Source organism: Apaloderma vittatum, unplaced genomic scaffold, assembly GCF_000703405.1.
Source record: "Apaloderma vittatum isolate BGI_N311 unplaced genomic scaffold, ASM70340v1 scaffold1961, whole genome shotgun sequence".
Taxonomy (NCBI): domain Eukaryota; kingdom Metazoa; phylum Chordata; class Aves; order Trogoniformes; family Trogonidae; genus Apaloderma; species Apaloderma vittatum.
In genome coordinates, this window is record NW_009700615.1 from 14,353 (window position 1) to 29,606 (window position 15,254).

A 15,254-nucleotide genomic window follows, 5' to 3' on the forward strand; every position below is an offset into this window, starting at 1 on the left:
CAAATATAATTCTTGAAGTGGGCTTGCTGTATAAGGGTAAGACCAGCTGCCAGAACTTTTCAAACAAAACGTGAGACTGGATTCTTGCCATAGTCATCAAAATCAGGAAGATTTCAGATCTAAACAAACGAACAAACAAAATAAATCTAACAAAACGTAGTATTTTGATGTGCTGTTCTTTGGAATTCCTATAATTAAAAATAAACGCATTGTTACTATCTCATAAGAAAATACATTTCATAATGTGCAACCCAATGCACATAGGGAATTGGCAGGTGAAAGGGAAAATGCAAAAGTATGAAAATACAGTCCTTTAAATGTGACAATAAAGCTTAACATATTAGTACAAAACTAATACACTAAAATAGATGTACAGGTGCAAAAGGCTACCAGGTTGTAGAAAAAAGGTACCAACTTTTCTTTTTAAAAGGCTTAATTAAATTTGCTACAAAAACAAAAAGTCCCACAAAATAAAACCAGAAGCAGCATTAAAACCAAACTTATAGCATGCCATCTCTAAGAGCAATGTACGTACAAAAGAAGTGAGCGAAGCTGAATTTATCTGCTGGCATGGATGAATTTCTGACCAAAGGCAGGCTAAAAGTTGCGAAGAACGGGATGCTTACAACTCTTAGGCACAGAGAAATCGTGGAGGTCGCTTTCATAGGGCAGATTTTTTATAGAGGAAGTCTGGTTTGTTTGGAGACCTCCTTCCTCTGCTCACTGCATCTTCCCTTTCCAGATCTGCATTTCTCTGTGCTCCGTGTTCCAATGGCTCATCCTCTGCCAGTCTCCTGCCGGGTCTCTCTTCTGGCATCTCAGAGGCGTACGCTGGGAGCGCAGGCCTGTTGGAGGTCAGCCCGTAGGTTAAATCGGTTTCCATCTTTGTTCTTCCTCTGATGTGAACTGGGCCATTGCCAGCATTTTCCTGGGTAGCCAACGCCAAGTCCAGTCGCTGGGGAGGTTGTTCTAAGACATCGAGGTGTATCGGCTCATTCTTCTGTCTGTGTTGATGCCCATCTTGAGAGAGCTGGTATTCCCTCCTAGAGTCCTCTTGCTTTTTAGGAGATATCTGGGAAGGTAGATAGGCAGATTTTAAGCCACTTGGTGACACTTTATTGTGGCTGTACAAATCCGGGCCAAAATAGATGCCTTGCGAAGGACTGTGCCTGTTGGGTGCTGGAGTAGAGGGTCTGCATGCAGCATTAGAGAAGTCGTAGAAGTCAGGATATTCCTGCTGATTTTCTCGAGCATCTATTTTTTGCTCTATTGCATGTTTCTTTCGAGAAGTGGGCACGTGTCTGTTCTGAATACATGAAATGTGCTGGGGTGGACCGGGCCCGACCTCTGCAACAGTCTGGCTTAATTCTGTGTCGACTGTGAGCTCCGGTAATCTTCTGTCTTTTAAAGACATTGCTGACACACCCATTGCGATGTCTGGCATCAGTTCATTTAGCAAGGGCTGAGTACACTGGAAGAGAAAAGAAATTGATCCATAGAAAAAAGGCAAAAGCTAAGACTCAAGCTGCATTACTCTTTCTGTAATTCAAAATAGTGTTTCCTTATCTACCTTTGCCTCAGCCTGCAAGTTTCATCCCACAACTTTCCTATGCTGTTCAAAGAACACATGGATCCTCCAACCTTGACCTTCCTGCTAGCTTGAGACAATTTCCTTCCTTCATGAAGCTGTTGTGCCACAATAATAGCTCCTTCTTAAACGCATCCTTTCTGTACTGTTAAAATCTCAAAAGGTACACCTGCTGTAAGCCACTCACAATTAGCAAACTAAACAAGGTACTCAGTGCAGATCTGAACAAATGGTTTGTTACAGCACAGAGTTCCAGCGCAGGGAAACCTCAAAACACATATTATGTCACTACCGATGCTTCTGCTTGCATTTCGTATTTTCAAGTTAAGTTAATTGCAGACACACGTGTGTGTGGCCCGACAGCCCCAGGTCTTGTGGGGAGAGCGCCGGTGACACTGTTGCCCTAAGTTTGTCACACAGCATTCTTCTCACCCACGCCTATAGGCAATCCTGCAAGGAGACAAGTGCATTACAGTCTTCCAGATAAAAGAGTGGGAACTTCTACTTGTGTTTATCATTTCTAATTAAAACAATTTTAGTAATCATGAATTATTAGTAACTCACAAATTGCAGAAAAAATACAGAATGAAAGTATCGCCCATATTAAGTCTATGCTTCTTCTTGTATTTTTTATAAAAGCATATTCCAGCAGAAGCATTTCTAATGTGAAAAAGATCACTACATGGTTTCCTTAGTGAAGTCAGTATTGAGCAAGAGAGAGACATGCTACAAAACTCACCCTTAGAAAAACAAACTAATTTGAAGCTATATATTTAACCTCAAAATATAAAAAGGAGTGCAATACATTTAGAATGATTGCTAAAGAAAAACAACAAAACAAATCTGTGTTTCCATTCAGAACTGCAGATAAAATTGCATCTGAAGAGCAGGTTTTCAGTACGACAATATGTACTGACACAACTTTTTTCACTGCAGAAATAAATTCCCTAATTCTTTGTTTAGCATTTCATGTACTTCACATCTTTGTCCAGTATGTTATAGTTCATTGTTCTCACTGCACCACATTGTAGTTCAGCAGCTATAATGATTGTCTTTAGAGGTTGTAACAAACCCCCTTGTATTAGCAATTACCCATTTCTGCTTGCCTATTCTTTTTAAAATCTTTTTTGTAGCTGTAAGGCCTTCACATTCTCCACAGGTTCCCTTTATATACATCTCTTTACTTCAGGACTACTTACCTGTGAACAGCCAAAATATCATCACTATTTCTACCTGTGAATTACAGGGTTAGTCCACTAACTAAAGTGGACGCATGCTTTGTTTCAATGTAGAGCAAACAGCATTATTTCAGAAGATTAGTGAGCCCCACTTGCCCTCCAAAACGCTCCTGTCTCTGGAACATTCACTCTCCTAGGCACTAGGGCATGCCTTTGGGATGCAGGATGCTGCCAGCCAGCTTAGCAGAAAATTCTTCTCCTAACCAAAAGGGTTAATTTAACAAAGCCAAGTTATGTCCCAAGAATTCTCTCCAGCTCCCCTCCGTAAGCTACTGTGAGTGCCCCAAGACAGCGAGAAGAGGAGGAATCACAATACTCACGACTTGCTTCTCAGCTGCCATGACTGCTGCTGCTGCAGCCACCGTTTGTCTCGCCAGACCGGCAGTGTTGGTGCAGTCGGGAGGTGCGGCTTTCACCCCGGGCAAGTAGACAGGCGGTACGGCCTTGGGAGCGGTGCGGGAGTGGAAGAGGGAGTGATTACAGGGGTAAGAAAAGGAACGGGAGGGATGTTGACTTGGCACCCTTTGTTTCCAGCCCACTTTGAACTGGTTATGAATAGGAGTTGCTGGTGGGTGGTATGGAGGTGGAGGAGGGGGCAATGGTGGATGGAAGGCCACAAAAGAGTCCAGTTCTGTAAACATGGTTTCTGCAGTGGGAGTGCTGTTAACACGACATCGTCCAGACTGTCTCATTGTCAGGAGGGGGCTTTCATCCCCAAATCGCTCATCAGGAAAGAATTTGTGAGGATTCTAAAAAGGAAAAACAAAAAAAAGGCATGTAACAAAGCAAAGCAAGAAGTCATCTAAAAAAGTCGGCTAACACGCACTGGAACTAGAAATCAGCTCGTACCGTAACAGGCTAGATGTGCCACTCGAAACCTCATCAACACTCAAGTTAATTACAGCTACTGTGGAACAAACGTGTGGTGGGTTTTTCTTTAAAAAAAACCCACAAAACAAACCAAAACCCCGGGACAAGAAACATGAGATTCACCATGTGAATAAGCTGATCAACAAATGCATTTGCTTTAACAGTAGTGTACAAACAGAAGTGAGACTTCCAGTTTCCCAGTCCCAATATGCATCATGCAGATCTGCTGTACCAGTTAGGACTTTTTTCTCTGATTCCAGAGTAACTCACATCTAGATTTCTAGTTATGGTTTGACTGTTCTCATCAGCTGCCTCTTCAGCAGATTTTTTTTAGTCCCCAAGATCTGTAGCAGTAAGAGCACCCAGAATGGCAACAAGTCTTGAGAAAAATATTTACACATTGCACTCATGCATTTATAAAATCACATATATCAAATCCAACATTCTCACTGTAATTCATACCTGGGCAGTCTGAAAGTTATTACAGGCATTTCAAAGCATTTTTGGACCTCCATGTACACAGAAAAAATTGGTTTTCTTATTGCAGACTACACATCCAAGCCAATTCATAAACACAAAGAATCAAAGCGCTTTTGGCCTTACACAGAAATTTTTTCATACCTGCAAAAGTTCAGCAGCAGCATCAGAGAGTCCGAATTCCCGCAGCACACGAATCTGAATCTCGTAACTGACTGTGGCACCTTCTCCACAATTCAGAGCATACGCTCTTTGCACCTGCTCAGTATGACGCAGCTCCTGTAGCCGTCTGATCATCTCTTTTACAACGAGGAGATTGGGAACTGGAGAGGTAACAGAGAACAGAACAGGGATAACAGAGATTACTTTCTGAACTGTGAGACAGTAAGTTTGATTGCAACAGTTAGATTTAATTCTGAAGGAAAAATCTAACATCAGGCTGACTTGGCTTTTTTTAAAAAACATTCTGCCAAGAACAGTTCAACTTACACACATGTTCTTTGGAGAACCATTAAGCCACATGGGATAACACACACGATACAACAGGTAAAGTCATATACCATTTTTCCAGATTCTGCTAGAATGAGCAACAAATACAGCCTTCTTTCTAACCCCTTATGATGGAGGAATTTTATGACTTGAGGTGGGGGCAGGATATCTTAAATAACAGCTGAATGTTCCCTCATGAATTCTACAGGCCAAGAATTCATTGATTTTTTTGGCATGCACTTCATACTTCTAGTGGAATTCTATAATCACAAGCCCATAATACCAGTGTGTAACTACAGAAAGAGCATTCTAAAAAAAATTAGACAAGATGTAAGCCAATGTAAACCTGTTAAAATTATGTTGGTTTATGCAGCCACGTTGAAATAATTTAAAAAAAAAACACCTTTCCATGAAGAAATCATGTATAATTTGGGGTATTCTGTTGCAAATTTTTCTTATGCCACTTATTGCTGCTGTTTGACAATAAATGATACTACTCTCTGATCTTTCTGTCCTCAGGAAAATGTGCGTATCGTAAGAGAAGATAAATCCAGATTTCAGAATACATAAGTCCTGTCATCTAATCCTTTACCAACTTTACAAACCTTATCTATTACCATGACCAGATGTCCATAATGAAAGCTCAAAAAAATTAAACAGATCAGACAGTGTGAAAAGACATTTGCTTTACAGAGAAGAAGAAAACCCAACACCATATACTAAAACTGGTCACAATTTCACCTGTACATTGGTACAGGAAGGGTAAGTGTATATATAGTACAAAATATTCCAACCCCTCAAATTGAGTTCCTGTGCTATGGGGAAAAAATAATTAATTCTATCCAGTCTTCAAGGCTTGGAAATACGTCCTACAAGCTACCCTCCACACACTTCAACTGTTCTGAAAAATCGTGGTTTAGCAGCCAGATGTTTAGCTACAAGCAGCATTTTGCTAACACTGAATAAAGAGGATTTTAGATAAGTTTGAAGCAGTTCTCCAAACTAATAGGCATAAAAACAGTCTAAAATTTTCATTTAAAAGTGCTATCTTCTCAGATACAGCTTCTGCATTTTTTTCTTTGTTTGTTGGGGGTTTTTTCAACTACTACTCATGTGAAACATACGTAAGAGAGATTACATATATTAAAAATACAATCTGCTCAAGTCATTTGCAGAATTTCTAATTCAAACCAAAACTGGAAATTACCTAAGGAAACTCAATTACCTGCAGAACTGAGCCTCAAGGTAAAGCAGACTTAAGCAGAAGAGTGTTGCAAGAGCAGCACTAAAACCTGCTGCCAACAGCATTTATGCAAATATCCACAGGCAGCGGGTAGACAAGGAAGACACAAGGGACAGATGGAGAACACCTAAACTGAAAAGAACTCCTTGTTCCAAGAGCTTGGCTGAGGGAGCATGGAGGCAACATTGCCCAGCTCTCCCTCCAGCAGCTCCTGTGCTCCATCCATCCTTTGGGACTGACTCCCGCATAAGTTATAGGTTTGGCACATTGCCTGAATCTCCTCAAATTAACTGGGCTCCATCTACTCTTCATGGCACAAGACGTTGGCAAAACAATCAACTCTTTCGCTTATTACAGAAGCAAGCAAAGCAGTCAGTCACCAGGACACAGTATTTGTGCTCCAACTACCAGCCAGTCTCCGAGTTCCATCCAGGCTCAAATCAAAGGGCCGGCAATAATTCCTACCTATGAAATTGCACAGAATCACACTGTACTAGAGTTTCAGATTCGTCAAGATATCTCACAATGTGCCAGCAGAGCCAGATTTTTTCAGAAAGTGAAAACTTTTGCAAACCACTGGATACCTTTGAGAAACTGTTTCTTTTCTAAACTTTGGAAACTGAGTCAAAACGTTATTAAAAGTCGCATCTCATAATTAAATACTTCACATTCCATTCACAGCAAGTGTATTTATGCTTTTCTGTGGGGGCGGCAGGGAAAGTCTGCTGAGATGCCACAGCTCTAAGTTTCCACACAAACGATTAGCACTTTTATCAAATTACAGAATTTTTCAGAAGCTCCTTTCAGGCTTTATCAAGCCTCTTCCAAACCACAAGAAACAGAGACAACCTTTCCACAAATCTCCTAGAAAACTTGCTACAGTGTTTAAACTGAGTTTCCAAGCTCCCTAACACCTTAAACTCTCTTGCAGCGATTCAAACCTTTTGGTTTTGTCCTGGATCTAGCACCTCTAAGAACAGTTTATCTAACCTCCTTTTAGTGCAGTTGACTGAAGGGAGACATAATTGATATACAAAGAGCTTATAAAACGGGGAGTGATGGAAGATTACTTTTCTTGGTGGCATATCTTTATTGCTACATAGTTTTAAAACTGTATTTCCCTGGTTTGCCTACGGGGACTGTCACATCAAGTATCCTGAAGTCAAGAGAGGCAGTATCTACTGTAACAACTTGCTCTGCCACACAAGGAATGAAGCTGGCTTGGCCTCAAAGCTACAGTGGATTTGGTATTCTGAAAAGTGTGTTTTGAGTGCCCATTTCCAGTATCTTTCTGCCAAACTGACTTAAGCTGACTGCCTTACAAGTTATGCTTCCTTACTTTTTGTTCTTGAAAGAAATCAGCATTTTGCCATTTTCCAGCCTTCTGGATCTTACCCTTCTTGGATGACTGGTTGTAGAACACCGAGAACCACTCTGAGAACAGAGAGGCAGGTTCCAGCATGTGTCCCAGTCCAAGGCTGTTAAAATTGCCCTTCTGAAGCATTTAAAACACTACCCCTGCCAGTAGTTTATTTTCCAACTGCTTACGACGCCACATAAAACCAGTTAAACGTCTTCAGACTAGACCAAAGCAAAAGGGACTACTACTGGGTGGGAAGAAGCCCAGACGGTGTAGTACTACTCTCTGAGGGAAAAACAGCGCGCAGTGATTCACATTTGCTCTCCCCAGCCCCAAGCCCCCTGCCCCACGAGAGCAACTGGCATTGCAAGCGATGCAGCAGCCTCACCTGGGATCTCGTTGGCTATAACAGAAGGAGGACTGGACTGGTTGGTGCTAACTTGCTGGTGGGTAATCATGTGACAGCACTGCGGCACCGCGTTGTTGACCATGTAAAGGGTGTCGGGCACGTTGGACATTCGGACCATCCGCAAACGAACGAGATCGGTTTGTTCCACCATCATCTCATCCAGCACTGACTGCAACGACAGCCGTTAGAGCCCTCGTGAAGGCACCGCACGCACATGCCCAGTGGGGTCTGCAGCAAACACAGCCCCCAGGCCATGACTCTAGCCATGACTAAACCATAACTTTGCCAGGTTCCAAACAGTATTTGGCTTTTCCACAGCATTTTCTGTGCCATTTTCCAGGCATGATCTGAACTGGGTTTCAGAGCTAAGACCAGGCAGGTGAATAATGTTTGGGAAGGTTGCTTTGTTTATTTTGTGCCTGTCAGATTAGAAGTAACCTTCTTGAGGTCAGACCCTGCAGACTCTGTCTCGGGCAATTATTGCCTATAGGTCTCAACTCTGTGTCACGGAATAGAAAGCATTAGTCTGAAAATTAAATGTGTTTCATTCAGGCACCTTATAGAAGGAGATTTATGCATAATCTTTTAAGATTCTCACTTCACGTCAAATGGATTTATTTCAAAAAATAGGAGGCTAACAGGGGAGTAAAGAAATCAAAATCAGAAATCACTCATCTGCAAGTTTTGCATTTCACAATAATTGATCTATGAACAGGAGTATCATTACCATGTACTAAGTGTAAGAGTCCTCCCTCTAAGGTTAAACAGTTAATGATACCTTTAAAGATAGTAATAGCATAACATGAAACTCACAGAAACAAGTAGGATTCTGGGGTGGGGGAGAGGAGGGGAAGGGATGTCAACACCTGAAAAACTTAGAATGCACTTCTCACTATAAAATTACCACTAAAGCACTCCCATATTCTATACCTGAAAACTGAAAGAGTCAAAGCTTTTATCACATGTTCTTCAACACATTTTTGTTAGTTTTAACAACCCAAGACACAACGATAAAATTTTAACTGACTAGTCTTCCTTTGCTACTTCAGTGCTACCTGCTCTTCTCTAGCCTTTGTGCCCCAAACACAAAGTAGTTTTACTTCTCCCCTTCCCTCAAAGAGGATGTCAACAACAAGTCACAGCCTTAGAAGATATTTTCTTTCTTAGGCACAGCGCAAAAGCTCTGAATTCACCAGCACAGTGGTCAGAGTTTGTAGGCAATGTGGACGTGCATAGCTTCACCTAATCCTCTTGTTCTACAGTCACCTCCACTGCCGGGACTCATGAGCTGCCTTAAGTGGGGGCATTAATTAGCGACCTACAAGGCTCCCATTTTGTATGTGTGGCATGTTTCTGCCCCACACAGAGTCATCTCCACCCTGTCACCAAATGTCATCAGAGATGCTACAAGATCTTCGGTATGACAGTCCTCACGCAAGGTATTAAATAGGGAAGCTACTGCTTGAGGGGGACACAAAGGACTTGAGTCAAATTGGACACAAGACAGTTATTCCATTTTGCGGAGGATCGAAAGAATTTTGGCTATGCTCCCATTCAAACAAGAGGATGAAACATCAGAGTTCTCAGCCGAGTGGAACAGTGGCTCTCCACCCAGCTCTGGTGGGAGCTGGGGAGCCTGAAAGACCTGGCACCAAGGTTGCTGACTAGCTGCAAACTGGGACTCTCAGGCTCTCACCTTGCCATCCGCCTGCCAGGAGGGCTGCCGAGGAGCTGGGCCGGCAAACTGGCTGGAAACCAGGGAGGTTTCCCTCAGAACGCTGCTTTGTTTCCGGTGGAATTTCATCAAGATCTGTCTCGCAAACATTTCAATTTCGACAAAAAAAAATTTTGTTGAAATTTTTCTGACCAGTTCTAGAGACTTGAGCCTGATGATCAATCTTGTAAGTCTTGTTAAATTGAAAATGTTAGTATTTTAGGCCAGTACATGCAAAGAGAGACAAAATATACCAAAATCTTTCCCTGTTTACAGAACCCCCTGATGACTTCAATTTAACAATACTGAAGTGTTGTTAATGATTATTACCTTAGCCTCTTCCACATATGGTGAGAACAGTCTTGGTCGCACATATATTCCAGCATTTTTTTGCCGCAGCCAGGCATTTGACTTTCCACCTTCCGATGTTGGTAGCATGTCTGAGGGAGGAGTACTAATCAAGCCTCTCTTCATCTTTAAGAATCAAGAAAGAGTTTTACATGTTGGGGGCTTTTTAAAATCCAAATACAGGGAAAAACTTGCAAGAAATGCATTTCTTACACTGAATTCTTCACCACTAATTTTTCTTTAGCCCTCTGATAGATTTAAAGGACAGAAAATGCAATCAGAAAACAAGTTATACACGTGCTACTCTGGACAATAATTTTTTAGGAGTTAACTCCTAAGACAACAAAAAAACCCAACAAAACCCCCTGAACTGCAGAATCTGAAGTACAAAGAACTCGGTGATAGTATTTGTACAATACTACTTACTGCGTCACTCAGTACTTCACTATTCATGGGTAAGATGTGCTCAATGCGGACAAAAGGTAGAAGTGGAGACAGGATCTCCCTCAGCTCCTCAATATCAAGATCTCTCCTCTTCACACCTCTTTTGTTCACACTGTGAGCAGTACCACTGAGTAAATTAGGCTCTGTGGGATGGCACAAGAAATACCAAGTTTATATTTAAAAGTTAAAGTAGGAAAGTGGGAGTTGCAGGTCTTCGAGAAGTTGTAGAAGAGGAAAGAAAATTCTAATTTTAAATCAACAGTGCTTATCAGCATTGTTCCACAAATTTTTTTCATGCCTTAAAATCTGCTGTGAAGCATCCACAGAGACAAGTTCAGTTTATGGGAACATGGGTCACTTGCACAGCTGTCAGTTGCAAGGTGTAAGCCAGGCAAAAAATACAAAAATGGTGTTTATAAAACTCTACCAAGAGCTATGCTATGAAAACACTTTTACCTCCCTGCTAGCAGTTCCCCCAAGGACTGTCTCCTGCAGCTCCTCTCACTTTCCCTAGCAGTTTTTAGTGACTTATTTTCTACAAATTAAGGCCTGAAGAGTCCACTGGGATAAATTATTCTAGCCTCCTTGTGTAACACACCTTAGTAACAACCGTGTCAAGTCAGTTCAGACTGTTTTCATGGTCACAGCACACCTATTTGTGCCAGTTGTGGGTAGCTCGCTGGAGACTGCAAGCTGACAACGTATGACACTCTTGGGTCCTTCTCCCTCCCCAGTTAACTACCTTTGCCTGCATTTTAGGTGTGGTGCCCAACTTGAACCTGACCAGCTTCGTTCTTTGAGGAAACCTGTCAAACATCTATCCTCCCCTCCATACAGGCAGCTCTAGTTTCGGCCACAGCCCATTACAATTTCTAATGCTTTCTGGTATTCGACTGACATGGCTACATATTCAGAGCTGCAAAATCAGAAGCGTCACTGAGGAATTTAGATCAAATTACCAGACTAAATTTGGCCCCAATCTGATAGAACCTGCTGTAGCTCCTATTTCTGCATTTGTTTATCATGTTATCTGATGATCCCGCGAAAGAGAAATGAGCCATTCACTTAATGAACACCGCAGGCCAGGAAGCTACACAACTACTCCAAATGAGCAGCTTCTCTCCCAGTCCAGGTCTGTTACTGTTGAACTGGCTCCATTACACTCCAATGTGCCTTAAGACAAACACTCAGAAAATCTTGTTTTGAAAACAGAAAGGTAATACTTACTCAGGTCACTAAAAACACGTATTTCAATGGACTTTTTGTTGCATTTCAGACAACATGTCCATGAGCAAGCAGTTGTATCACAAGGAGTAACTGTGGTTTTCAAAACCATGGCCAGCCCTCCAGAGATAGCAGCCACACCAGCACTGCCCTGTTTTCACACAGCCAGATTCCTCCCTTTCTGTTCCTTTCATTGTATTCCCACTGGCACTTTGTGGTGAGGACGAACTACAAGCTACTTGCATTTGTTATCTGGGAAATATATATTTAACCCACTTCCCACAGCCAACACATGTGAGATCACCCTTGAAGGTACCACTGTAGCAATAACATGTATCTGAGCTAATAAAAATACATATACATCTACTTTAGGAAAAGCACTGATGCCACCGGATGGCTTGCTTCTCAGTACCACAGATTTCTGTGGGAGAAACATACTCAAACTGAAGTGAAAGGTTGACACAACAAACTAAGAATAAGACTACTGTGAAAAGCCTGCCTGAGTATGGAAATGTAGAAGGTACTGCAGGGACATTTTTAATTTGATGAATTAGTTACAAGAAAAATAATTCTGAGACAACAAAAAGTCAACCAGATTTAAAAACCAGACAACTGTAGAAGTTGAAAGGACCTCTAGAAGTCTGATCAGGCAACAACCATCACCCTTTCCCCACACCTCCCCAGACACGGTGGACTACTACATCCAGCTGGGTTTTGAACACCTCCAAGGATAGAGACCCCATATCTCATCTGGGCAACCTATCCCAGGGTCAGACTGTCTTCACTGTTCCTTGTGTTTAAACAAGATTTCCTGTATTTCTGTTGATATCTTACTGTCTCTCACTGTGTCGTGGGTGCCAAGAGAAGCAGGTGGCTCTATTTTCCTTGCTTTCTGCCATTAGGTATTTACAAACTTAGCTAAGATCTTCCCTAAGCCTTTTCTCCTTGAGGCTGAACAATCCCAGCTCCCTCAGAATGCCTGTGTTCTCATTTTTTAGAGAACAAAAGCTTCTTTTAAAAAAAAAAGTGCATTTTCTTAGTTTTGACCACACTATGAACCAAGTAGATAAAATTTCCTTGTGTTACAGACTACCCACAAAGAAGAACTTCCATACATTTTGGTTTATTTGATTTAGTCCTGTGTGGTTTAAAAGATTCTTACCCCGATCTGCTATTCTCTTCATCAACTGGTGCTCTCCCCACTTAATCAGATATTTAAGAATATCTTGTTCACTTGCCTGGTAGAAACAGGAAGTTAACAATCAGAAAATTAACAATGCTTAGTTTAATGTCACATCAATAAATAAAAAAATAGCATACACACAGGCCTTTTACAGCTATAAAGAAACACAGTTGTACCAAGACTGAACTAAGCATTTGTACTTCATGATCTGCTATATCACTTCTTCAAAATTTTAATGTAGTACTACTGGTATACCACCACCATAATTTGTAGATTCATGTCACTTACTGAATCCCTAGGAAGAGGAGGAGAAAATTTCTACAGAGGGAAAAAATTTGTCTAGTCTAAAACCTTAGATATTAAATTTGAATTATTGAAATTAATTAAAAGGGGCAGTTCTAATACCAGATGTTTGGATCTCTTGTTTAACATCACAAATTCTGCATCTGCACAGCCTAGAAAGTTATGAAAATAATCAAACCAACTAAATTATAATCTAGGTGAGGAGAAAGATTTGCAATAATACTATAAACAAAAAACCCTTTGCTTTGTACATACCTATATGTATGTGCTAACCACTCAACATTTTTAGAGGTAAACATCACATACTGAAAAATTTAAATTCCTGTGTAATTTCTTAAAAACCAGGGTAGGATATTTAGTCATAATATACACTATCATAGAAGATCAACAGTACTGTTACTATAATTCCTGAAGTGCTTAAAGTAAATAAATTAAAAAACCCACAAACTTTAATCTCTAACACTTTATATTTTTTTTAAAAAGTAAGATTGGGATGGATACAATTTAAAAAACGACAACAATCCAGTCACCTTTACGCTATAAAAGGCTAGTCATCATCATAAAGATATCTTCCCTGAAGAGAAATGGCAGCAAAAATGCACTAGTCTTCTATTAGTCAGTATGGTTTCCTCTCCCTAAAACCACACAACCACTGAAATCACACACACACAAAAATAAATTCTGCAATACTTGTCAAAAAAGCTATTTTTATATCTCCCCCTCAAAAAATTAACTCTTCTGAATGATTATTAGTTTATTAGCTCCCACTGCCCCAAGTAGGATGTACAGTGCTACAGAAAGCTACAGCCACCACATAATTTTGTAAAACACTTAAACATGTGAGACGTGTCAGGTTCAGAAACGCTTCATTTAAAATAATTTGGAGCCATTTCCAAACTGTTATTAGGCTTCTAAGCTCTTGCCTACAGTTTAAAACGAGCCACTCCGCAGTGCTTTTAGCAATGGTATAACAAATCCTGCTTCCAGCAGGAGCAGTCGTGCCCTGCCCTGCAGGCTACCTGCAAATAGTCGGACTGGATGGCTGTGAGCAGGTGGTCCTTGCTGAGCTCGTAGAAGACGTCTGAGGTCATGACCTGGGTAAACTCCTCACAGAGGAAATGCAGCGCTTGGCGATGGACCCACTTGGAACCGTACGGCTGAGAGCTCCACTTCAGAATGGCAATTAAAGTGTCTAGCGAGATGCTCTCCGCAATAATATCTTCACAGCCTAGGAAACAAAAGCAACAACCAATGATGTTGTTACAGAGGCGCTTTGATCCTGAAGGAATACTACACACGGCTGAACAGGATTACAGAACTCCCAGTGAGAGTAAAACCAGAAGGACTCTACAGACTAAGGTTGCAAACAGGGTTAAATTCTGACTAAAAGTATAATAAATGTAACTGTGATTTAGGATTCCAGCTATACAGTCATTTACCTCTTAAAGGCACATGAAATATGTCTGCTGGCACATACTGATGATCAACTGGAAAGCTGGTGCAGCCCTACGGGAACTTCCTTGGGTTCATACACATTACCTGACTGTTTAACACATTTTAAATGCGCTAGATGTGTTTAAATGCAGATCCACGTTGAGTCACTGTTGGTTGCAGCAGATTAGCAGAAGCCCCTAAACTGGAACAGAGGCGAGATTCCCACCCGTATCGCTTTGCCCATCGACCCTCCCGAGACAGCCCTTCAGCTGAGCGGAAACAAGAGCTGCGACGCACTGCCGGTACTCAGCTACTCGGCACAGGACGAGGGCAGCAAAGCAGCATTTTCTGACTCTGAGAGAAGGCAGAAAGCAGCAGTTGGTTGCTCAGGCCATCACCCCGGCCTCCAGATCCAGCAAGGCACAGAGGGTGCCAGGACAGGGAGCACCCTCTCTGCTAGGGAAGCAAAAAGTAAAGCGCCCAAAGGCAGGTGTTCCGACTCGTGGAGAGGCTGCTGCAGTTTCTTCGCACCCATTGCTGCATTAGGATTTAATCTTTCACAGCAGGATTTACTCTTCCACAGAGTGCATGTCTTCTGAGGAAGAGACAGGGGTTATTTTAAGTCTCTTGAAGGGAAATGAAGTAGATTTGGAAGAAATGAGGGAGGTCTGAAAACATGGGTACTTGGGGTTACTGAGTTAAGACCAGACAGGACCACAATGTTGATAACTTGAACTCTCCAAAGCGCTTTGCTGATTTCACTTGTACATCTGGTTTACATATACACAGAACACTATTTCTATTTGTACTATAAGGATACCAATTTAAGGGAAAGGAAAAAAAAAAGCTCTTACAGAATTATACATTCCAGTTTCAACCCACTACAGCCACAGAATTACAGTTGTGCTTGTGCCCATGAGTGGTCCCCAG

At 41.5% G+C, this 15,254-nt stretch overlaps 1 protein-coding gene across 2 annotated transcripts in view; it reads right to left on the reverse strand.

The window, feature by feature from the left end:
- Nucleotides 1-661: 661 nt before the first annotated feature.
- Nucleotides 662-15,254, reverse strand: part of BTBD7 (BTB (POZ) domain containing 7) — a 32,098-nt gene continuing 17,505 nt past the window's right edge. The window contains exons 3-11 of one of the 2 annotated variants that reach the window (XM_009878794.1): nucleotides 13,910-14,118; nucleotides 12,567-12,642; nucleotides 10,163-10,323; nucleotides 9,719-9,862; nucleotides 9,371-9,484; nucleotides 7,654-7,843; nucleotides 4,318-4,496; nucleotides 3,147-3,575; nucleotides 662-1,471 (exon numbers count right to left, since the gene is read on the reverse strand). In XM_009878794.1, the coding sequence (XP_009877096.1) occupies nucleotides 662-1,471; nucleotides 3,147-3,575; nucleotides 4,318-4,496; nucleotides 7,654-7,843; nucleotides 9,371-9,484; nucleotides 9,719-9,862; nucleotides 10,163-10,323; nucleotides 12,567-12,642; nucleotides 13,910-14,118 (2,312 nt within the window). The remainder of the gene's footprint in view (nucleotides 1,472-3,146; nucleotides 3,576-4,317; nucleotides 4,497-7,653; nucleotides 7,844-9,370; nucleotides 9,485-9,718; nucleotides 9,863-10,162; nucleotides 10,324-12,566; nucleotides 12,643-13,909; nucleotides 14,119-15,254) is intronic. The other variant, XM_009878795.1, reaches the window with a different exon arrangement.